The 26078-nt window shown below is 44.3% G+C and overlaps 1 protein-coding gene across 6 annotated transcripts in view; it reads right to left on the reverse strand.

The window, feature by feature from the left end:
• Nucleotides 1-26078, reverse strand: part of syt7a (synaptotagmin VIIa) — a 75436-nt gene that overhangs the window by 18066 nt on the left and 31292 nt on the right. For 2 of the 6 annotated variants that reach the window (XR_004614230.1, XM_034589336.1), the window contains exons 1-2: nucleotides 5976-8728; nucleotides 1803-1934 (exon numbers count right to left, since the gene is read on the reverse strand). Coding sequence is in view for 5 of the 6 variants with exons in the window: in XM_034589336.1 (XP_034445227.1) it covers nucleotides 1803-1934; nucleotides 5976-7177 (1334 nt within the window). In the remaining variant the exon portion in view is untranslated. Of the gene's footprint in view, nucleotides 1-1802; nucleotides 1935-5975; nucleotides 8764-12056; nucleotides 12192-13534; nucleotides 13615-22969; nucleotides 23074-26078 lie in introns of those variants that run through there. The other 4 variants (XM_034589338.1, XM_034589339.1, XM_034589340.1 and 1 more) reach the window with 4 other exon arrangements.

Below are 26078 nucleotides of genomic sequence, written 5' to 3' on the forward strand. Positions count from 1 at the left end.
CTGTAAACTGCCACTCATTCTGTTTTGACTGAACCAAATTGAATGAACCCCAGGTTAATCTAGAAGAAACAGCAGTCAACTCAATCACCATTAATTGAGGCGAGTCCTGCCGGCCGAGTGCTGCACCTAGCGGCCTGCGTCCCCCCCCCCCCCACCCACTGGCCGTTTCGTCTAAAAGGAGGTTTCCAGGTGAATACAAATTCTGCGTAAGCCAGATTTAATGTGGACATGAAAAAAAAAATTGCACTCCTCTGTGGCTCTACAGCTTTCACGCTCATTTTGAACAATGGAGGCAGTTTTGATGTTCACAAAAAAAGACATTATTACTCGAAGAAGACTTTCATGCTTGTTTGTAAGGCCATGTGGGAAAAGGCCACAGGACGCTCAGGGGCAAGAGACTAAAACGAGGCAGAGGAACTGAATATATATCAGCAGTTGTTGACGTAGCATCGCTTTTAAAGACTTTACACTAACTAAAGGTGCTTACTAGTTCACGGATGACAATTACTATCACGCTGAGGACCCTGCAGCTCCGTCCTGCAGGTGTGCAGACCCCACTCACCACCTGCATTGTAACAGAGCCCCAGTTTTCACATCATGTGTCAAATTGATGCAACACTAGCGAATGAGAAATAATTGGCATGACAAATAAATCAGGATTTGCTCACTCTCCTCTGCCATTTTCTTTTAAGGTGTGTGTCATATTATATATCTCCAAGTTGTCTCCAATTAGTCACAGAATCAAAGTGAGGTCAAAACGGCCTAATTGGACGGCTGAGGAAATCAAGTGTGTCGCATCTGCCTAGGGCTGGACCGAACGCAGGATTTCACTGTGGCTGTGCGGTGTGACACACTGATGCAACTAAAACCAACCCCACCAACCACGGCTTTAAACGAACAACACCAGCACGGTGTGTTTTGAGCCGTTTGTCTCACATGATGCAACACGGTACTTATTTGTTGGTCCTAAACTATTCCACCCCCTCCAAAAAATAAACCTGGTCCTATTCCAAGGCCGGAATGAAAAGCAATTATTTTGGGAGATAGGTGGTTCGTGTGTAAGGTGGTTGGCAAGGAAGAGGTTTATTTTTAGCAGCATGTTTTATGTAAGTGACTAACATGTTGTGGAATAATGAGGGGGCTCTCTGGGCCCTCGGTGGAGCTACAGAGACGGGACTCAGAGCAGCAGAGGGTGATTGAAGGAAGCTAATGAGCAGGAAGGGAAAAAAAAGAAGAGGAGAAGAAAGGACTGGGATAATAAAAGCATGGAGATACAAAGGAAATACAACAAATACCAATGGGATGTTTCTGTAAGGCAGTAGTGAAAAGACAAACAGAGATGGAAATGGAGGAGGAGAATTTCATTGCGATGGGGGGCTATAGTTATCATGGACAAGAATAAAAAGACCACTGGCATGAGAAAACACTGTTTTATTTGATTGGCTGGATTTTTAGCAGAATAAAGGACGACCGGTGAGCGTCTCATCGCTGTGAATTACGAGCCCAATACTGCTTTACAGCTAACATCTAAATGTACTCATCATCTCTTTACTCATCTCAGCATTGAAGGCTTTGTTTCCCACATTTGGTTTCATAGCTCTGTTTTTATTTCTGTAACGGAGAATCGAGCTGTAAAGCTTTTTCAGGTGCGCAATGCACTTAAGTGCTGTGACTCACCGAAAAACACTACAAAACTACTCTCCTCTAGGTTCTGAAATCATCTCTTGTTTTTCTTTGATATCATTTGAACCCTGTTCTCGCTCACGCACACACAACACACACTTTCACACGTTATCCGGTACCTCTTCTCAGGAGGGGGCTCCTGATTGGCCGCTGGTGCTGCCTGCGCTGTTTCTTGCAGGTCAGGGATATTGGCAAAGTCATCTTGCTCGGCCACACCAATGGCCAAAGCCAGGACCACCATCTTCCCCTCACTGGCTCCCCATCCAAAAAAAACATACGACAAGAGATAGAGACAGACGGAAAGAGAGACAGAGGGAGAGAGAGAGAGAGAGAGAGGCAAGAGGAGGGAGAACAGATGCAAAGGAGGATAGGGGAAATCGAATGTGAAGAAGGTGTGGTGCAGGGAGGAGAGAAGAGCAGACAGGTAATTCCAGGTGAAAACGGGGACAGAAAGCAGAGGAGCTGCGGGACAATAAGAGACACGTGTGAGAGTAAAACACAGGAAGCAGTAACAGAGCAAAAAGGGAGGAAATCTGCAAAACCACATTAACAGCTGAGCAGTGTGAGCACTTTGTCCAGGGAAGGATATTTAAGTGAAAGGCCAAACACATAAGAGCCTAATGATTTAAATGAAGTGAGGCTGTCGACAGGTGCAGGCTGTGTTCACATCGCACACACAACAAATAATTAAGGGAACTGTTGGTGATTAGTTAATGATCGTTAATGGATGTGATCTTCAGCAGCCTGCACACAAGTCAAAAGTATGTACAGGCGCGCACACACACACACACACACACGCACACACAGAGACACACACACACAGAGTAATCTATCCAGTTCTTCAACCTGCCTACTGCTTTCCCTCCAGACTCACCTTTCCCATTGAACATGCCTGTCATCTTTCTCCAGAGTTAAGATTTAATTAAGCCTCATTAAGAAGATCTGGACTAATTGTTTCTATTTGAGTGACACAGTATCTTGAGGTGCGAGGTGTATGTCACCGCTTTCTGGGTCAGCGCTCTCGCGCTCTCGCGCTCTCGCACTCTCCGTGTCGCACTCCTCATTTCGTCGCCTCCTATTCAGCCACAGTTGCTCTCCAAATCCCCCCTTTTCCCCGTTCATCCCCGATCGGCTTCTCTTAATTCTCTGCCTCCTTCCCTCCTTCATGTCACCCTCACCCACGGGTCTATAGCTTAAGCCCCTGAGTGCATTACAGTCTCTCCGCTAAGAAAATACGGTGCTGCCAGGCTGTGGAAAGATATCGGCCTAAACTTCACAATTTCATCTTTCTTACGCACCGTCAAAAGCTTTTCTCACAGCAGCATGAAGCCCTGTTTAATAATCTCCCTGTTATATGTCTACACCAGTCGTCCCCAAGCTTAAAAGTCTGCTACGCCCCCACAGCCACTTCCAGATAAAAAAAGTTCACAGAAAAGTAAATATGTTCATAGTGGTTATATCTACATTATATATCTTGACTGTTATACGTTACTGCACAGGTAAAAGGTCAAAAAAGGAGTAAAATAAATAAAAATGATCAATGCTGTAATCTTAGCAAAAGAAAAAGGAAAAAGATAAATAATAATAATAAATAATAATAGAAATTTTATAAAACCACAAATCTATGAAACACTAAATAGGTGGGGTTTTAATTTACATTTAAAAATATTAAGATCTTCAGCTCCTCTTTGACATACTTCTTTTTGTTGACATTTTCACTAATTTCCATTTCAAGGTATTGATGCATAGACCTCAACGAAAACAAATCTGGCATGTTCAAGGGACTGATATTTTTGAGTCTGTGCAATATGGTGATAACAGATCCAAATAAAACTCTCTATGAAGAGAATTTAAATGTTTCATAAGGGGACTGCTGGTGGAAGTATGCGCTCTCCCGAGTGCCATTCTAGTTTGCTATTTCAAATATTTATCTTCTATTTTGAGCAATTTCAACCATGTATCTTTTACTTTTTAGAAATTTCTACCATTTAACTTTTTTAGCTATTTCAAATCTTTTATAATGACTCTTTGCTAAAAAACAACTTTTAGTGTTTGAACAGTTTCAGTCTTGTGCCACTTCCCTTTAGTTCAGACTAATGAAGCCTCTCGTGGTAACTTCAGATTCCCAGCAGTTCACACTGGCTGGGAATCACTGATCCGTTAAAAATGAAATGACCCAGTGCATGTGTTGATACTATCACTACAAGGGTTATTGGATCCCTCTCCTCCCATCCGACATCAAAAATGGGCGTCTGCACTCAGGAATATTGGTAAAACTCAATCAATCAATGTGCCGAACATTAAGGAAGCACAAGTGGGAGCAGACATAAACGACACCAGGACAAATGATTGATTTTCAAGCCAAAATTCATGAAAACTAATCTCTTGAAAGATCAATTTGGTCAAACTGCTCCAGAGGCCAGATATCTGTGTCAATGACATCAACACATTCATTGAGCAATGATTCAAGCAGATAAGGGATCTGGCCAAGATTGAAATGAACTGGCTTGAACAATGGGTCGTGTCTATTGCCTGGCCACTGTGTCGTCAATCATGCCAGGCGCGGAGATGGAAATACAACAACATTGACCTCAATCTCACATTAAACGTGATGTGCTACAGTTGACGATTACGGGTGATGTTCTCCATGACCTTGGCACTTGCGTGAGCTACGTTGCTAATGCTCAGTTAGCCGGTGACATCAGTTCAGCTGCCATTATCAAGCGGCCCGGAGCTTTAATGCATGTAAAAAGAAAAGCGAATGGTAAAGCGCTACAGTAAAACGGATTCGGCGCGAAGGGACATTAAACACATGTTGTACCTTGGCAGTGTCCTTCCTCATCCCTTCAATGTGCCCCCTCTCCCCCCTATCGGCCCCCCCTGCCGCCTCCCCCCTCCTCTACAGGCCTGCAGCAACAATATGTTGTGGGCGTAATGGTGCTGGTGACATAAGATCAATGCTTCAGGGTTAACACAAATCTACACACAGCTGCTTAACCCTTGTTCTTAAACTGATGCAGCGTGACACATGGCCTGTGTGAAGTACACATGCTGACACACATGTGAGCGGATTCACTATTTGCATAAAAGCCACAGTGACACTGGAAAAAAAGAGGTGTCGTTTTAGTTGCAAAATACCAGCTGAAATATGGATTAGGCCTGCTGGGGTGTCTCCGACGGAGGATGCTCGGCAGTAAATCCAGAGGACGCTTCAGAAATAATTTCATGTAATTGAGGGGGTCGGTGTGAATATAAAATATATTGTGACCACTGGCTCCGTCCCGTAAAGACGATCGCAGCAGACAGGCTGAATGCCATCCAAACAGATGTTGCTGTTTAGCAGAGCACACAGCGTGAACATTGAACAATTTAAGACAGAGCGGGATGGAAATAGTCCGCAATATGTCGCAGCGTCCTTGCTGCTTTTCACGCACATGATGTCATTCATTCTAAAATTAGGAGAAATGCATTTTGTGACAGATTGTTCACTGAGACGCTCCCCAATTCATTTTAGCTCATTACTGTTACAGCACTGTCCATCCATACGAGGAAACTGCTGGGAGCTCATCACTCACGATCAAATCATTAAACACAAGGATCATAAAACATATAAGTATATGCATACATACACTCCCTTTAATAAACACAACACATAATTATTAATATCGGTGTGTGAGCTGTGACATCCTGATCAAATTAGATGTTGATCCATCTCCTACACAACAACAGGGCTTAACGCTGAAAGACAGCTGATTTACATTTATAACACCCTTATTAATATTTATAAAACACTTTTCAAAAATAAGCAAACCTCTGGCCTCTGGGCTGAACTGCATTTCTAACTGTATATAAAAGATCTCCTTACAAACTGTACATTAACTACAAAACTTTTTGAAAGTTTATGCTCCAAACAGTCTCGGGCATCTAAGAACACAAAGCTACACATTAACACATGCATCCACAAACATACTGCACATGTTTTAATTTGACATTAGTAATATCCTTCCCTGGATATCAGATAAACACTGAGAGGAAACACCCAACAGAAGAAACACAGAAGTATATTTTTACAAAGGTAAAGGTAAAAACAGATTAATACCTACACATTGTAAACATTATGAACTAATCGATCCTAAAACATTATAAAACATTATGGGGTAAAGCAAAGTGATTACTTAAAACAAAAACACAAAATAACCAGTAGCATGCCATACACTATAAGACACAGGCTTCAAGCAGGTGACACTACAAACACTCCATAAAGATATGAAAGAACAGTTGTAGAGACTCACAAGAAGGACTTGGCATCCAGGCCTCGATTCCGCATCTGGTCCATCATGTAATCCCAGCTGCCAGGATTGGCACGTGAGCGCCCTGCTGCTCCACCTCCCCTATAGCGAGAGGCACCTGCTCCTGCTGGGCTGCCCCGCGCACCCCGGGGACCGCCTCGCGTACCTGCAACCCCACCCTCACCACCGCTGCCACCTCCCTCTCCTCGCCCAGCACCCCCGCCTCCCCCTGGCTGTCCAGGTGCAGTGTGTAATTGTCCCAAGCTCTGGGATGTGGTGGGAGGTTGTGCGAGACCGGGGCCCGGCGGCTGGATGAGAGGCTGCTGAAGACTCTGCTGGCGCAAGAGTGTCCGAGGCCGGGCCGGCCCAGAAGGGATGTGCTCCAAAGTGGATGCATAGGATAGGACTGGATCCCCAAAGCTGGGAGGGCAGAGGAGCAGGGAGGAAAGAGAACGTGAAGAAGGCCACGGCCGGCAGAGGATAGGATGATGAGGAGGGGAGAAGGAGTCAGAGGTCACGGAAGAAGAAGAAGAAGAAGAAGAAGAAGAGCCGTGGCAGGAGGAGGTAAGTTGGTCAGAAGGGGTGAGGAGGGGAGATGAGACAAAGAAGACAGGGAGAGAATCCTCAGAGATGAGACAAGGTGGCAGAGGGCAGAGGGGAGACACAGCAGAAGAAGTCAGGTTGACATCAGGATAGAAACAGGAAAGTTCATCCAGACAGGAAGTGGATGATCGCGAGGAGGAGGAGGAAGGAGGAGGAAGGGTGGAATTTGAAGACAAAGTGGAAAAGTAGGCAGAGGGAGGAGTGGTGGGAAGTGGGGACAGGAGGAGGAGGAGAGAGAAAGAGAGCAACGTGAGGCAGCAGCAGTAACAGCAGTAGCAGAAATAGCAGTAAAAGGTGCAGCCTGAGTGGTCGCTGTGTGCCGTGTGCTGCTCGTGCGGCGGCGGCGGGCAGCAGTGTGCAGACTGTGAGCTCGCCCTGCGTGTCGGCTGCGTCAGATGTGTGTGAGCCCTGCGTGTCTGCGTGGTCTGCGCGTGCTGTTTGCGTGCGGGTGTGTTCCGAACGGGCAGGGGTCGGATGTGCACCGTCCGAACGGGCGTGACGCGGCCGTGCCCAACGTGACTGCGTCGAAGTGTGTGGATGGAGGTTTTGATGCTCCCCGGCCTTCCTGTCGAGGGCTTTTTGGTCTGATGAGAGATCCCCATTATCTCGACTCGTCAGTCAACTTTTCCCATCTCTGATAGCCTCTCCTCCTTTTTCGTCTTTTTCGTCTTTTAAATACATGCTGCTCCTCTAGAGACATCCCGACAGCCAACCATGTCGTACAGTAGGACTCCCTCCCTCTGTCACCATTTCATTTTCCACTCCTCCTCTTTATAAATGCAGTCAAATTGGTTCATTAGCTTCTTAAACAATGTTTCAATAGTCATGTCAACACAATGGTGAGTGAAACATATTTCACTAATGTGTTCCTTATTTCTTTGTTTTCTAGGCTCTTTAGTATCATCTCTTTTAAATCTTTTCTACTCCCTAAATATAACCTCCTCTCTCTCAGATCTGTGTAACCTAGACTACCAGAATTAGGTCATGAGAGAGCTACTCACATCAGTTTACTCTGTTTTGCATTACTTCACCTATAATGCAATTTTGCAATAAGGCTTTTAGTGCGCTATCCATCATATTTAAGTGTCACAGATGAAAGGATAAAAAGGGGAATGCAGAAACAAAAGAGTTTGTGGGCAAAACAGAAGAAAAAGGAAAAGGCGAGGAGTGGCTTTACACGGCGACAGAAAGATGGAGGGAGTGATGGGAACGATAAGAACGGAGGGTGACGATGGAGGAGAAACAGAAAATGGGGTGCGAGACACAAACACAAGAGACACAGACACTTACAGCAGCCTGGAAATAGAATCCAATTATAGACAGGGGCAAAAAGAAAGATGAGGAGAGAAGGAGGGAATGAGGAGTGAGGTAGTGATGAGTGTAAATGTGTTGTGGAGGAAGAAATCGCAGGCACGAGGTGCCAAAGGAAGGTGCAAAAGACATCATGGAGAACTCAACTGCCTCATTTTCAACTCGCTGAATTTACAGGGGAGCCTAAATCATGTTGTACGTCATGGTTGTGGGATACAAGCAGTCGGAGACCAACACGCAATTCACAATTCAGCCTGACTCTTAATTAAAAGTCAGACTGGCAGCAAGTGACGCATTATTTTAGTCAGTGTGTGAAAATGAGACTATTTCTGTGTTGCACTGTTGAAAGTGCACTCGCAGGCTGTGCAGTTCTTCACATAAATAAATCATTTTCTCCTGCAGATTGGTACAGGAGGCCACACCGGGCAGCCGGGCCGGCTGTCTGAGCTGAAGGTTTGAGTCACAGTGCTACGCAGCTCCTGTAACTATTGTTATCTGCTCATGATGGCGAGAATTCACCTTTCCCCAGAGATCATATTTTGATTTATGCCCACACGCTCGACTCCATACCTGAGCAGCACTTTCCTGGACCTGACTCTCACTGCTGATTCACTCACCTAATCGTAGCCGAGGTACAAAACTTACCAGAGGGACATTTGCATTGTAAAACATGAACGTTGACTTTTTAAATGCCCGGTTCTGAACTCACTTGCTGGGTCTCAGTCCTCCAGACTGCATGTGGCCCTGGACAGTCTGCCACCTCCCGGCCTTCACTCCCTCTGTCACCATGCTCTTCACGCTGTCACTGCGATTAGGACCCCCCCCATCATCCCCATGCCCAGTTGCTGCCCCCTTCTGACCCCCTGACACTGCCCCACTGAGAGAGAGAGACAGGGTGCGGAGGTCCCATGGTGGACAGAGGGTATAGAAGAGGGAGAATAACGACAGGCAGAGGAGAAAAAGACAAGTAAAGACACGCAAAAGAGTTGGAGAAAGAGAGACACAAACACACACACAACACACACACAGGAAAATAGATTGAGCAACTACATAAGGAGGTGAGACAGATCAGTAGAGTGTGTGTGTGTTTGTGTGTGTGTGTATGTGTGTGGCGGGGTGAGGACAGGTTTAGTTTTTCAGGCACGTGGATGAAAAGGTCCAGTGTGGATAAAGAGAGAGATGAGGGAGTGGAGCGAAGGTAAGAGGAGGAAGAGGAGGAGGAGGAGAAGAAGGAGCCTGTGAAGGGTGGAAAACCAGCGAGAAGTGACTCCTTTGGGCCTGGAGGACCAGGGGTGCAGCTGCCAGCATTCACGAGCTGGCATCAGTGTGTGGACACTGGTCACTTTGTTCTCATTTTCTCATTCATTTAAGGCATTTGAGGCTGGAGATTTGCTGCTATACGAGGCAATTCAATAGAAGACGTGCAGCAAAGTGCCTCACGGGCGAGTAATCGACTCATTGGGAGAAGTCATCCAAAGTGACATTCAGTTCAATACAAGTGCATCTGTTCCTGTAAGACACCGTCCCACTCTATTTTTAGATATCAATCTGTTCATCTGATAACTGCTTAGCATCCATAAACAGGAAGCAGTGAAATACCTGCAGCACAGAGTAGGGAAACATCATGAGGGAAATCATCATATCAACCTCCAGTGATTAACCACCTTTCATAAATAAGAGCAGTTGTCAACTCAGATTTCATTTAAATAAACTGGTTTTGGGTTTGAAATGTCACGTCTGCTCGAAAAAAGCAGCGATGATCAAAAATAAAGCACAGTAGTGCCCTCTGGTGACATGACTACATTTCATTAATATGCATGGTGCTCCTGCTCCGGGAGACGCAAAATAGGAGAAACACAGAAAGACACTGTCGCCTGGTGTGTATGCCTGGAATGGGAAGGGAGGAAGTGGAGTGGCGGTGTGGGTGGGTGCTACTCTTACATCATGTCCCTTTGAAGGTCACCTTTCGCATTTCATTCTGACCAAATGACCTGACAGTGCACGTGGATAAGTCATCAATCACAACCAGAGCACGGATGACACTGCCGGAGCAACGGTCAACACAGGAGTCATGGGCCTCATTTATCGAGCCGAGCACAAGGTGAAAGTCTTCCCTCTTTATTTAAAAGATATACGGATATCAAATACATAATCTCTGACACTTTTCTTCATCTCAAACCAATCAGATCGACGGAGTATATTATAACTCACCAAACTCAATAGCTACATTTGAAAAACGCTTACGTCAACGACCATTTTTTCACGAGAGTGCTTTGACTTGCCACTGACATTTAGCAAATTGCAGGCTCACCATGGAGTCCAAATGTAAGTGAAAAATGTTAGAATTTAAACTCATATTCATAAATCTCTTGGAGATTGAAGGTGCGAGGGAGGTTAAACCTGTTTGATAGATGAGGCCCATTGTGACTGAAAGCTGCTGATCTCCAGATGATCGTGAACAGGAAAATGATTTTCCAGCTGTCTGTTGACTTTAGCAACATATTATTGGTTCAAGTCAGGAGGTCTGCCAGTTTCTGCTAGTGAAAAAAAAAATCTTTTCAGTGTTTTCTTATTTTAATTAAAATGCCGGCCCTTTTGACTGGCTCACCCACACCTGATAAAACAACTCATTTTACCATTACTGCAGTGAAAAGTTCATTTATTTTTCACCGCCAGCCCGAGGAGAAACTATGAACAATAAATTACAACCTTGAGGGTTTTTTGTTTTCTTTAAAAAAAAAAAAAAAAAGAACTTCTACAGACACTGGGCTCTCAAGCTGGTTTCATGAGATCAGCAGCCACCATCCTCAGGCAGAGTTTTCAGACAGTAATCCATATATCCACAGTGTTCATAAACACACCACTACCTCCTTTCTGCAGGCAATTTAACACACAGTCCACAACGGCTAGGTCTATTAAAGATGACCAGTTATTAGACAGTTTATCAGACAGATGCCTGGTAGCAGGATGTCTGAGCTCAGAGGCCTCTCAGTGCCGGCAGGGACATAAGTATGACCTTGCGAGGGCTTTATTGGATTCAAGTGCCTATAGTGAGTAAAAAATGACTTAAATTGCATCAAGTACAAACACTGTATCTCTCAATGTGATTGACAGTGGGTGAAGTTGGAGTGCCACAGTGTTAGTGCAGCAAACGTTTGCAATTAGGGTTGATGGGGATCAGAGAGAAGCCACAGATGGATGTGAACCACAGGTGAACACTGGCACCACACTGCAACCTGGTGTAAACGGTCAACCCTCCACAACAACGACAAACTAACAAAAAAAGAGGCAAATTTCAGTTGATACAAGCAAGAGGACAGGGAGATGCACAGGTTACAGAGAAGGCGGGTTAAAGTGTACACATGTCTTTTGGAAAGGAGGGCTATATGAGGGTTGTCCGTCTCCATGGTTACAGCCCATGGGAGAGAGGGGAGAGGTTAGAGGTCAGGAGTTAGTGGGAGCAGCAGGGCTGTAGGGAGTAGGGGGGCATGTGAACACGTGCCTCTGTGTTCATTAGAAGGTGACAGGATGTGAGGAGTAGCAGCAGAAATTAGCCTGGGGGGGCTTACAGGGCCGCGCTGCCGCTCTGCCGCAGCAATAGTCAAATGGCTGTCACGGGGACGCTGTAATGTTCGTATATGACATTTTCCTATGCTCACATTTCCCGAGCAGATTATGAGTAATCATTAGTACCATTTGTGCCCTCCAGTGTGCTGACATCGGGTGGGTTGTTATTGTTGCAGTTATTACTATTGTGGATGGGAACAGGGTTATTCAACCATAATAATAAAGTCTAGAATTGTGTTTATATTCTGCCACTGTCTGACATGTGGCTCGCTCAAAAGGCCCCTGGCCACATAACCCCAGGTACCCCTCAGTAAATTTTGTCCTAGAGAATATAAAAACTATAAAGACCATTAAACCAGGGGGATTTAATGTCTGATGTTATAACATCCATATCCAGCTGTTCAATTTGATGAGCGGCTATAGTGGTGGTGACTGCACAGAAAGGATTGATGGAGTGAGGAGCGGAGAGGAGAGGAAGTCAGGGAGGTGAACAGAAAGCAGAGGAAAAAGGGGAAGAGAGGGAAGGGAGAGTGACACTGCCCCTGCCTCGTTACAGCCCTGCTCAGGGGAAAAGTCTCTTACCAGCCTTAGACCAAGACTCACTTGAGTGTGAGGCGAGGATCTCCATATGGAGCATAGGGAGAAATGTTTAGTACGAACTCCTTGGGAGGATAGGAGCTCCACTTCTGCTGCACTGTGCTGCTGTCATTGTTATTCCAAAAGTCTCTGTCTAGATCACTGCGGCCAAAGAGAGAGACAGGTCAGAGCAACACAGCCATGGAAAGCCTTGGCACTAAGCAACCAACTCGCAACAGCCGCTCCAGCTTTCAGGGGCGATGCCAGTGCTCGGTGTGAGGGAGAGAGCTGGACTTAAACGGCTGCATTAAACAGGAGTTTGAAACAAAACAAACCCAGATGTGTGTGTGTGTCTATTTCTACCTGGAAAAACACCATGGTGGTCCGATTTTGAAAAATAACAAAAAAAAGGGCAGCCTGGAGGGAACTGTATTCACAAGAAAGCTTTTCATAAAGCAACGTGCGGCAGCAAACACACAGAGATAGAAAAAAAGATAGGCAGCAAGAGAAGAGGAAGTCATAATCTGATGAATACATACAGCGTGTGATTACATTCTGTTCATCTAGCACAGCACCACTGACGGAACACATTCGAGTAAACATTGAGGACTCTGGGCTCCCCCGTCCTCGGGCGCGAGCAGAGAGAACGCATGAAAGCATGGGACACAAGACAAAGAGATAAATCGCACACAGTCAAAGTAGAGGAGGAGGAAAAAGGTGAGCAGAATCACTGATGTCATACAAATCACACAGTGGTGGCCAGAGCTGTAGCACAGGGACAGAGCGGGAGAGAAAGGCAGTGCGCGGAGAGGAGCTGGAAGGTGAAATGACCAACAGAGCACACCGATGCTGCTGGAGCCAGTGAGAAAGAAAATGCAAAAAATTAACACCCCCCCCCCCCTAGTCAGAATACATTCATAGTCCGTCTTTAGTGCTTCAAACCATCCGCAGAGAAAATAAAAAGTAAACATACAAATTCAAAAAATTGCTGAGACAACAGCAGGCTATAGAAGAGAAGAGGTGGTGAGCAGGTTAACACAGGCATTTTGTGGAATAAAGTTTTGTACTTAGCATTACAAAGCTGGCATTTTCTGCTACTGACCTAAAAGGTCACCTTTCATCACGAACAGAAAATACCTTAATCTGAGTCTGAGCCCTGGAAGGAATGTTAGATCGAAAAATCAACATTTACGCTCCAGCGATTTCACAATAAAAGGAACCTGCGCCGGTTTAAGCGACACGGAGATGCTCCCTAAGGCCTGCACTTAAGCGAGACCTATCTTACAGCCCATTAGATAAGTGCAGACCTGTCCAGCAAACAGGCAAGATAATGCAGATTTCATCTATGCTGATTAAAGCAATGACCTTTCAATTAATATCTGCAGAACACGCTCCTCATTTTCCGCCTTGTTTTATTTTTGTGACGTGTACGTGGAGGTGCTCAGAGCAAATGAAGTTCATTATCACCAGATTATTCTACCCCAACCAGTTACTAAGGCACTTACTTGATGGCTTTCTTCTCCCCTCGCCCACGTGCTGAATCTGGAGTGTCTGCTGTCTCCACTCCCGGCTTATTCCTCTTCCCCTTGAGTCAAGCGGAGGGAGGGGACGACAAAGAAAGAAGGGAAACAAAAGGTTAGCGCGGATTTGTCCTTTCAAGCTGTGTTTTTGCTTCACAAATTTCCAGCGTAAACGTCTCCCCCCCATTATCTCAGAAACACTGCGACATCGGCCCTTTACCTGATAGTCACCTGATTACACTCATCAAAGTCAAATCAAATCTGCGGTAGAGAGCCATCTCCGGCTATGATTATCATTCGAACCACCCTGAAATTTACATGGCAATGGCCTCTTTAAGGTAATCTGCTGGGCACTGGAGAGAGGCCTTGAGGAAACCCTGCGGCAGCCTGATTTCAAATAGGCAGAGCATGACCTGCTGTAACCATGGAAATAATGGCAATTTGAAGCTTTCGAAAAGTGAGGTCTGCCGGGCACATTCTGCTGGAAAAGCTCATTACAGTTGAAGGTGTTTCACATGTTTCACAATGCAGGTAATCTCTATTGACACTTTGTTACAAGTGGGACAGGCAAGGGGATCAGCCTAAAGCTGCCCCATGATGCCGTGCGGCCCTCCCTGAAAGTGACGCTCCGATACCCATCGAGGATGGGCGAGGATTCTCTGGCCCAGAAAATGAGGGGGAGTAAAACACACTGACTTGTCACCGCAGCTCGGCTCGGACAATTGAATCTTAAGTCGGCTGAAGGAAAATTTCCTGTGGTGGGCTTTGCCTGTTTGGGGCTGAGCCTGTGTTTCCGGACTGGAGATTTCTGTTTGGACTACTGTTGTATACAAAATGTGCAACGACCCTGTTTCCATTCTATTCAGAAGCCAAGAAACTTGTGAGACGACTACATTTGATTAATTTCCAAACACGATTTCCTGTTGGTACAATTCTCTGTGTTAACCTAACTAACTTATCAGTGACATGCTGGTTCCACCTAGTTCACTAAGGTGACACAGAAAGTTCTGCAATAGACGGTATGAGCTGTTAATATGACATCGAGCCTTTATTTCTGTGCCACTGTATCAATCTCATCCACTCTTGTTGCCATTTTTCTGCTGCATTATAACTATGGTTAAGTAGCTATTCAGCTAAGGAGGGAGGGGACTATGCTGCCAAATAAGCTCTTATTCAATCAATATTAGACCCTACAGTATTTGATATGCTCAACAAGACAGATATTCAAAAGTCTGGACCCAGGCTGAATTATGAATGAAAACAATTGAAGTAAAACAAAAACTAATCCAAAGTGATTCAAGGCCTTGGCTTTGGAAAATATGAATATTAAATAAAAGCCCCACTGTCTATGGAGAGGTTGCAATGGTGTGTAGAATTCATTTCTGCATTGTGACTGTTTGAACTATGTGACTAGATGTGAAAGACACAAGACAGCAGACACGTTCACAGGGCAAATACTGTAAAAACACAACGCTGACAAAGGTAAAATCAAGTCCCCTCCAAAGACCCAGGACTATCGTACTGGGTCTGGGCCGGGTTTGGATTTGAAATTACTGCTGTGTTGGGTCTGCTGAGGACCCGAGCAGAGGACACCAAGAACAGCTCTTAAAAAGGTGACAGCAAAAAGCCATCAGCCCAGCATGTACATATTTAAACGTGTCCATGTAAACACAAGCCCTTGGATGCAAGTGCTAAACTAAAAATACAGAGAGGCAATCAGCCAGAGGATATGTATGAGTTTCTCAGCGTTCATAAGTAGAAGGAGCATATGGACATGCAAATTGCACCACAGCTCAGTGTATATATTGAGCTTCGAAACCCTAATGGCGGACTGATGTCGACTCCATGAGGTGCAGATGACACAGATATACTGTAATTTCAAACCACAGCCCACACCACGGGTGCTGTGGCTGTGGATATTGTTGGATCTGTCACAAAGCCAGAGTTGACAATAACACCGCTGGGCGAAGGCGATAAAGCCCGCAGTGATACTGCTGCGCAAAATTGATATCCATCGCACACGAGGAAACAGAAGCGCTCATCTACTGTACACACAGAAGTGACCTGAATTAGAAAGGTCAACAAATGAATAAACATAGATGTGACAGCAACAACTAGTTTAACAGCTACGTATAAGAGGAGTGTTTGTACTTTACACACTGAATTCTAGATTAACAGTCTTTTATAGACTATCACAGAGTTACTGTATAAATTGAACGCATCACAAGATATCAGTATGTTCTCAGCCGACGCATTATCGAGAACAGTCATAATCTTTTATAGTCAGGCTTTTGATGGCTGTTTGCTGGCAGAACACATGAACTGACGTCACATCATTTCACACAAAATGCAATAACACAAGAGGTACACTCTTACCTAAACAGGACAATATCTATACAATAAGCACTGTGATATATTCTGTATTCTTGCATGACAATTTCTGCGGAGGCAAAACTGACCGAATTTCTGTCAGACGAGGACGAGCTATCAAAGGAAACTCATGTATCATTCAATGCTATCGTAAAAATTTCAGGAAGACGGTGAGACACATGAGGGTGACTGAGAGTCCGGTAAAAATAGAAATCAAATTTGAAAAAGAAAAAAAGGAAAACAGCCGGCAGGAGAGAAGTGAAGGACAGAGCAGGACGGTATGTGAGATAAAGAGATGAGAGGGGGGGAGGGAGGGAGGGAGGGAGGGACAGGTGTGAAAAGTGAACTGAGAGAAACAATGAGTGACAGGAAGTCCCGCGTGGATTGTATGTGAAAACAAGGAGGGAGACTTGTACACTCTGCAATAGACATCAAACCCCAGGATTGTCGATTCCACACACACACACACACACACACACACACACACACACACACACACACACACACACACACACACACACACACACACACACGCTGGGCTTCAAAACCATCTCCTCCCCACCTTTCCTCCAGCTCATTTACAAGAGTGAATTACAAACACTTTGCTTCTATCTTTGATGGGAGGTGTGGAGGCTGCGAAAAATGCACAGTGATGAACAGAGCTCACCAGCTCTATGGACATGGAAAATCAGCTCAGTACCACCCGCCGCCACCCCCCAACCCCCCATCCTCTACTCAAATACCCTTGAAACTACTTAAGTCTAATTTAGACAATCCGTCTTTTTATTACACGACAAAGGGTTTGGTGTGATTGCAGTATTCAGCGCTGTCTGGGGTTCAAAATCGCTCCAAATGATATGATGAACAAATTATGAGACAAGCCGAAATTGCAGCAAGCTTCAATTTGGACAAAAAAACACAATCCACTTACTCTTTTTTAGCAGCCAAACCATGTTATAAATTACATAATTAATGTATATGTCAGGGGTATTGTAGTGAGGGAAATGATGACGATGAATACCCATTGCCCAAAAAAAACAACCGCTTTTTATTTACAATTTCAAATTTTGACATTATTAGCATAAAAACTAGAAGGGCAGTCTGAGAGCCCATACCTCCTGCCAAGGCTAATTCCGGATCTCGCCATGCCAAAGCTGCATTTACCAGTAATTATCTAGACTGTGGCGCAGTGTTTTGTCCCATTTGCCCCCCAGCACTATTTGCCGCATTCTCGCTCACGCATTTAGCTGCAGTTGTTCACGTAGCCACAAATGGCATGCAACGAAGTTTTCTCTCTCACTTCACAAGTTCAAGTTCATTTTTAGTCTGTCAATCAGAATCTGTTGCTCACTTGCATCCCTGCTACCGCTATAGATTCATTTAATTCTGTAGTAAATGCTACAAATTTAATCCTGGAGCTGCTGCAAAATTTAATGGGTTCTTCCTTCCGCCCATCTCCCACAAAATGAAACATCGAGTTAGTTCATGCAGGTCACGGAGTCATGTGCCCCAGCCTCCACCTCTTAGTACTGAGTCCAAACATGGTTGTGGTAAATGGTATTCATCTTGAAAAATGTATCTTACCTACTGCTGGGATTTTGCACGTGTTCCCTGTTTGATCTTAGCAAACTGCTTGGCTAATCCAGGTAACATCCAAAGAATGGAGCCATCTGCGCCAAGCATAACCGTAATACCATTTCTGCAATAAATGGGTAAATCATGACAAAGTGTTCCGTCTGAACAAATGTTGATGTGATGAAAACATAACCTCCTTGGTGGAGGTAATTATCTGGGGCTGAACCTTGGTTAGCATTGTTGTCTCACAGCAGGAAGGTTGTTGGTGTTTGTGTGGGTTTTCTCTGGCTTCCTCCCGCAGTCCAAACACATGCTGATTGGGGTTAGATTAATTGGTGACTAAATTGACCGTAGGTGTGATTGCACAATGGTTGTTTGTCTCTGTATGTTGGCGCTGTGATGCGTAGGTGACCTATCCAGGGTGCACCCCACCTCTCGCCCCAATGTCCGCTGGGATTCGATCCAGCCCCCCACGACTCCTAAAGGGTAAGCAAGATAGATAATGGATGGAAGGATAAATAAAGCTTAGGTATTGGTCAAATAAATAGTTACATAGGCAGATTTTGTAATGGCTAGACCACAGCAGACGAGTAGGTAAAGTCTGGACTGCCGAGGGTGATGCTGAGGGTTTTCTTGTAGAATCCAGACATGGGAGGAGACGGAGTGAAACTACCACTCTCTCTATCTCAGCTGGCAGTGCACTGCCTTCCAACACCCAGCTGTGTTTGTTTGCTGTGAATTAGCAGGCAGCAAGAGTCTACATGCTCGCTCAATATTACCCACATCACACCATAATTAGAGGGGAGTGCACTATTAAAATGGTCGTCCGCCGCTAAATCATCAAGTGATCATTCGCTTTTCAGCATCTGTCAAAATATTTTTTTATACCTGGCTTCTTCTGTAGTATTCGGTGACATTGATAAGCATGCAAGCGCGGAGGCATAACATTTACATATCACCAGGAACTCTGCCAACACTGACGCATAACTGGGACAGGTCAAGACTTTAAATCCACATTAATGCCCTGCTATTATAATATTCCAGACAATTCTGCTTTGAAATTCTATAATTATTGATTTGCACATATTCTCTCCTCTGATTGGAATAATTACTATCATCCTCCTAACAACCGTGAACTCCTAACTCCCGTTTAATGCCACCAAAAGACCGAAGGTTGTTGATACAGGCGCAGCAGGGGAGGGGGAATTGCATCGGGGCTGTGAATCTGGTCAGATTCAATCTCAACTCCAACACAACTATGTCACGGATCAAACGGCACACAGGGCTCACAGGAGCGCAGGCACGGGGGTTTTGAATGCCAAACAGTCACTGCTGCTCAAACAGATGTTAGCTGCACCACCTCTGATACCTGAATAGCCCACCCAACACCTTCAACACCAGCCCCCCGCTGACAATCATCAGCCCCAAGACACGGGAGATTCATAACCGTGTGACTCATTGTATTTTTTGTTGTTGCTGCCACCTTTGTCTTTAAGTGCAACCAATAAATCAGACAGTACACAAGAATAAATGCTGCTGCAAAGACCTGAGTAAAAGTAGCTCGTTAAAATGTCAAAGGTTTAACACATATTCTAAAAACAGACTTAGCGGGCCAAGTGAAGGAGACAATAGTGTGCAATGTGCCGCACTTCCAGGGGGCTGGGATAACAGAGAGGCGAGCAGGGGGACGTCTCTGGGATGACTGCACATGAGGACTTTTAAAATAAAAACCCATCGCACTGGTTGCCAAAGCTAAAACACCGAAAGCAACACTCACCCAAAATGTCTTGTCTATTAACCTATGAATCATAACCAAAACTGGCATGGGCCCACTCGCAACTGACACGTGAAGCTTCAGGGTAACATTTGTTCTTATGAAAGCTGACACTGTCAAAGAGTACATTCGGAAATATCAGAAAATGTAAGTTTCAGACGTGGACTGGCCTGTGGTGGCTTTATGTGGAATGACTATTTGAGATCTCTCTTTTTTTGTGCATAGAAAATCAGCCTGAATTAATTCACAGTACGCTAGATACAGTGTGCATCAACGGGGGGGCTCTGTTAAAAGTAACCAGGTTTATGCAAATTGCGATGTACACATATTCTAATCAGGTCTTCAGGGAATTCAGTACGACCATGGAAGATATGAGAGATGAAAAGATGAAGGGACTGAAAGGAGCGTCTCAGAACGTATAGCTGCCGACCCGTCATGGCCGTTAGTCACATATAGAAATCAACACACCTCAAGTACGTGGACGTTAATGTCTGGAGACAATTTATAGCAAGATTAGTAGAATTTGTTCTCCGTCATATCACAGTGCATCATCCACTGCACATTTGTCATCACAGAAATGGCTGCCATTAATCACAGTCACACTTTATTATTTTATACATTAAGCAGCTGTGTTTAATGTGGTTTCACACCAGTGGGCTCTGTCATGACATTTTTCCCAAAGTAAGTGGTCCGAGAACACAGACGCCTTAATTAACATCTTAACACAATAACATATTGGATGCACTCTATGGTGCCCTTCATCACAACACGCAAACACACACACAGCCGTTCTCAGATATGAAAATTGGATCTGAACATTTGCTGAGCTTGTTCAGGTCAGAAGCGTTAAAAAAACGTGAAATGTCGGGAACATTCAAGTGAGGGGGTGGCGCTCGGGTAGAGCACGCAGGAGGCAGGACATCACAGAATTCACCTTTTTGTTCACGGCACATCGACCCCGGCGTTGGCCCTTATCACCAAATCTCGAATCTCATTGTCTTTCCAAGCTTCATAAGCATCTTACATGTAGGACAGCTGTTTTTCATTCTGACAAATGTGTGTCCTTCCATTTTCGCATCAGTCACGTGTTAGAAGCATCATCGACACGCCCACTCACTCACTGTGAATTTTCCTGACCCTTCCTGCTGTATTCTCATATGGACTCACTCTGACATTTTCTGGACCTTCTACTAAGGAGCTGTGAGGAAACTGTCACAAACATCCCTCTGTAAAATTTCATTGGATTCATTGGAAGTGTCTGAAAGCAGCTATGCACATACTCCTAAGTGCGTAAGGGCTCAGGGTAAGATTCACTGCGTGTGAATGAAAACTACGCTACCAACAGCGTTTCAACTGTGAAAGAAGCACATAGTCATGTGTACGAGGATGTGGCTGATAGTGGTTCTCACAAGGTCATAAAGCCAATAGATCGTCACCCTATCCCAGCCCACTGCTGCTCTGTGGCTGCTGCACGGCACTGTCACAGGATGGAAATAAGATCCATTTGCAGCAGCGCTCCGGAGAGGACCGCAGGGACTTTCCAAGGTGCTGGCAGCAGAGCTGCCTCCATCCACAGCAGGAAACTAGGAGTCATTCACTGCTCCATTTACTTTTAAAGTGGAATATCAAATATAACACAATGTTCCAGTGAAGCACACAATAGAAAGGCTGTGTTGTAGCGCTTTCATTTCAGCATAAAACATTTCCCCCCTGGTTCATATATATCATAAAGGCATCAATGAGTAATGTAGGTACAGCAATGTTTCTGGTTATTAAACAGCAATGTATGTAGTGAGGTGTGGGGTGTACAGAGAGAGTTGTAGTGCCAAATCCTGCCACCTATGGACCAATAAGTTCCACAGCAACGTGATTGTGAGCTAAAACAACACACACTCAAATTGTATTTGAGTAGTAGCTGAAGTAAGGTCAACTTTGGAATGATTTTAATAATATTAAACAACATGACTTTTCCTAAAATCACACTATGAGGTTGTTAAGCAGCAGTGGTTTAAGTTGGGGTAAAGCAAATAACTGGGTTAGAAAAATTTGAAACTTAAAGTTGGTGAATTCATGCTAACTGTGATTAGAAAAGTCAGATTATTGAGTAGATTTGAGTCAAAGCAAGTTTGTTCATATAACTTACTTCCTTTAATAGCTTAATTCATTTGCGTGCAAAAAATTTTTTTTAAGTTGGTCCCAGACTTTTCTTCTTTCAGTGAAGTAAGACTTTGAGTCAGCTTTGAGGTTGAGATAAGCAGCCGGTGTTTCTGGGTTGAACAAGTACAGGATGAATCAGAAATCAATTAACTTTAAAGACATGCAAATTTGAACCAAAAAAAAAAAGAAGAGTGGAGTGAAGTGGCACTCAGCCATAAAGCTCTGTCTGACTAATGAGGAGTTCCCTCCCTTTAATCAATCACATTTCATACAACATAATCACAATGATATGCCCTCTGTCAGAGGTCAGTCGGCTGTGCTTTGTTTCTGCTCATTGAGTGGACTGGTCCTGATGCTGTGTCAGCACAACGTCCTCATGTTGTGGCTGCTAATGTCTGAGAGATCCATACTGTTGTTATGTGACACGGATGTAACTGTATACGTCCTGCTACAGTTATATGCAGTGATGGAAAACAAACAACTACATTTACTTCAATGTATTAGTGCTTTAATTCCCTATGCTCTAAACTGTAATCTAAGATCTTCCAACAAACACTTGCTAGTAGTTCCTGAATCAAAGTAACTAAGGGTGACCATGCGTCTGCCATCAGGACCCAGAGGACCTGTAACTCCATGCCTGAGGAGATTAGATTTGCTAATCATTGCTAAAAACATTTTTATTGGAAAGACTGGTTTTATTTGTTGTTGTTTTCTTTCATATTATATTTCTTATTCATGTTTTTTTCTTGTTTTGCTCAGTGTTCTTTTATTCTCATGTACTTTGTAAATCACTTTGTAACCTTGTTTAGATAAGTACCATGGAAATAAAGACTTCTGGCTTGTGGCAACTGACTAATTATGGCTCATTGTCACGTTTCAGATTGATATGATTTGTTAGAATTCCCACAAAGCAGTATTTATATAGAATAAATATTTCCAAGCAAAATATTTAATTTCATTGTACAGCAGAACTTTGTTTTTCTTTTTTCTCAGCACATTAATAATCTCTCGACTCATCAGATTTGTGTTCATTTCAATACTTGAACATTTTAAAACTTACACAGGACTTTCATACTTTTATACATTATCATTTTGAATGAGGGACTTTTACTTGTAATGGTGTATTTTTACATTTTGTATTAGAAATCCTAATTAAATAAAAGATCTGAATTATTCTTCTACATTTGGTTATATATCTTCATTAGCAACTGTCTTTTGAAAGAACATGCTCAGTTCAATATGACTGCACATAATATCTGCACACATTGTGCTCCGGTGCTCTAAAGTGTCATTTACTCGTGAACTCACAGCAGACAATGATTATTAGAGCTCTGATTATTAAAGTTAGGGTAGCAACAAATGTCACTCTGAGATATTCTGTTAGTGAAGCTCGGGTGTTTATGTGTTAATGTTGGTGCGTGTGTGTGTGTGTGTGTGTGTGTGTGTGTGTGTGTGTGTGTGTGTGCGTGCGTGCGTGCGTGCGTGCGTGCGTGCGTGCGTGCGTGCATGCGTGCGTGTGTGTGTGTGTGTGTGTGTAAACTCACCAGCTTGCGTTGACACCAACCACAGACGCCACAAAGAGCCACCAGCCAAACAGCACACACTGTCACTGCGAGGGAGACCAGGAACACACTGAGGGACACTGATCCTGGACAGACACACACAGACACACACACACAAACACACACACACGAAACAGGGAGGCAGAAAGAGAAGGGAAAAAATGAGTGATGTTGTCGAGCACACAGGGATACATTTTCTCCATTGTGTTTTAAAATATAAACATGGTATTTTTAGCTACAGGACAGATCTTATTGTGTGCCACAGTTAGTCTAAGTCTTGTCAAAAAGGGGACAACCCAGAACTGCACTGTCTCCCTCCACGTTTAATTTAATATCCAGGCAGGGCTTCCATTTTTACATTCTGTCATAAGGAGCTGAGAAATACAATCTCATCACTACCCTCTTCGTGCCGGAGCATTTCAATACCTTTCCAATAAGGGCTGGAGCCAGGCATCACTCAGCTGCACACACATCACTGTCATGGTGTCACAGCTTGTTAACTGACAGGCTGAGAGTGAGGGAGGGCTGGGGGGAGGGGGTGGGAGAGGGGGTGGGAGAGGAGAGAAGAGGGGAGGCTGGGCTGACAATACCAGGGAGCTCATGATTAATGGGTATCAGTAGAAGCCCAGTGAGAGAGGTGGTTTTGGAAGAGAGGCATAAAAAAACATCATCTATTGCTGCTGTGTCTCAGTGTGTGTGTGTGTGTGTGTGTGTGTGTGTGTGTGTGTGTGTGTGTGTGTGTGTGTGTGTGTGTGTGTGTGTGTGTGTGTGTGTGTGTGTGTGTGTGTGTGTGTGTGTGAGAGAGAGATGATTCACACGTGCACCTGTTTGCCTGAGTGTGTTTACATGCTGGTTACGATCGTGCTGTTTTAACTCTCCAAATCTAAATGGCTGAACGGCTGAACGGCCTTAACTCAACGCACAGGAATATAAAGCCTCATTGAGCTTTGATGTCTGCGCAGTGGGGAAGAAATACAAGTTTGTGATTTTCATTCCAACAAATCGGATTCTTCAATATACAGTGATAAATGGGTGACAGGGAGCGTTTTCACACAGCTGAGTGACAAACACTGACAAACACCCATGATTTCCCATCAGTCAGTGGGTCTGTCTACCTCACCACGTCCTCTGGGAACAGACAAGGAGGAAGAACGACAGATTTAAGTCTTTCATGTGGGTAATCACAATAGAATCAGCAGCGTATTCCACAGTCTACCTTCCACCTCAACTGCTGTTTAAAGTCTATGTGAAATTTGAGGCCTTGCATACAGAACGACTATGACCATGGACATTAACCTTAATGACAGCTAGATGATGATTGGACTTGTAGTGACAGACAATCCATCAAGAACACAAACTGACTGACGGCGCAAAAATAAAGAACAATTTAGTTTGTGTGCTGACACTGAAATCTGAACAGAAGGAATACTGCTGTGGATGGAGAAGTGGGGAACACAGACTATACACTCCACAGGACGAGCTGGAGATGAATAAACTTCGCTACATGAAGTGAGTCCTCAAACGAAGATAAATTGTCTTTTTCTAAAACTCCCAGTTTTTACATTCACTGCCCAGATTTCAGTCAGAAAAAAACAAACATTTAATCAGGGAACAAATAAAAAGGTTCAATGTCATGATGCAAGTTTATTATTCACTTTTTTTCTCCCCAATTTGAAATGTGACTGTATATGGTGTTGCCAACTGCTTTTTTACTTGTCAGCAGCCAGTGCACACCACCCTGTTTTATTTATGTGCGACAGACGTTAGATATGTAAATATATAAATATTCTTGTCAATTTTTGAAAGATGCCCTATGGATATAAAAAAAAAGAAGGAAATATCTCTTAACATTTTAAGTTTCACTGTAGACCAGTGGAATAACGTGAAACCGTTGGTGGGAATGTGCACCACATAAAAACCCACATAAAACTCTGTAACACTACTAGTGGCCAACAACTCCGCACAGGCCCTTCAATGGGCATTTTAACAATCTTCACCATGTTCTCTACATAAAGATGGACGACGCATCTCCACTTCCTCCCACTATCCAGGAATGAAGCTTAAATATCCCAAATAGGAATGCTACCATCTTGTGCATTTGGAGCCAGAGTCTGGGGAGCAGCGATCTGGGGATGGAGCCACGGTAGCGAGGTCACGTTGAAACACCCACTCGTCCAATCAGTCAATCTGCTCGGGCTTCAATCACCTAACAGATAAGAATCCTTAACATCCCACACGTGAGGTTATCTCCAGACAACAGCAGCTTCCCCAGACTGGAAAAGACTCAACCCTACTTGACGGATTTCCTGTTCTGATTGGGAAAGTAAAGTATAGCTGTTACAACTTCTTACAAGTTGCCTCCCCCCCCATTATTCATCGACAGTCAAAGTGGCTGCTAATGGTAAAGACAGAGGTCCGTGCCCTCATGAACACGAGAGGGTCAGTGAAACACATCCAGCTCTTGAATGATGAATACCTCTATTCATAGTAGTTCTGAAATAGACACAGGCTTTATACTTCGCTACTGTATATTCATAGAGAGGTCAATACAGTTGAGTCCATTAGATACTATGACATCAGCTATGGATCTTAAATAAGGAGAGCTGGTCTCCAGCTAAGGGCATGTATGGTAGCCTCAGCACTAAGTGCCTCAGTGATGGATGTTTTGATGTTGGAAGGAGAGTCAGGTGGATCTGTGAATGCCCGGCCGCTCTTGGTGGGGCCTAAAGTCCTGTGCTCCCTCTGAAGGTCAGAGGATGGGGTAGGGGGATGGTTTATGATCCGTGTCAATCACGAGAGCTGAAGGAGGAAAAAGCCTCCAAATCAAATGCATCATCCAAAGAGGCCACATTACTGCGGACAGCTGGATTCCTGCTTCCTGCTTCATGGAAAATAACTTCCTTCTTAGAAGTTACACAGAGGCACTGTGAGCAGGCAGAGCGGAGGAATGAGAGGGAGGAAATACACTGTGTTGAGGTATTAGCGAGATATGCAAATCTCCAGCACTAAAGCTGCGGAGAGAAAAGAGGCATCATTAGCGTCTGCGAGGTCTGCACTACATACTGCTATCACAGCAGTCAGGAAATTCAAT

This window comes from Hippoglossus hippoglossus, chromosome 6, assembly GCF_009819705.1.
Source record: "Hippoglossus hippoglossus isolate fHipHip1 chromosome 6, fHipHip1.pri, whole genome shotgun sequence".
Lineage (NCBI taxonomy): Eukaryota > Metazoa > Chordata > Actinopteri > Pleuronectiformes > Pleuronectidae > Hippoglossus > Hippoglossus hippoglossus.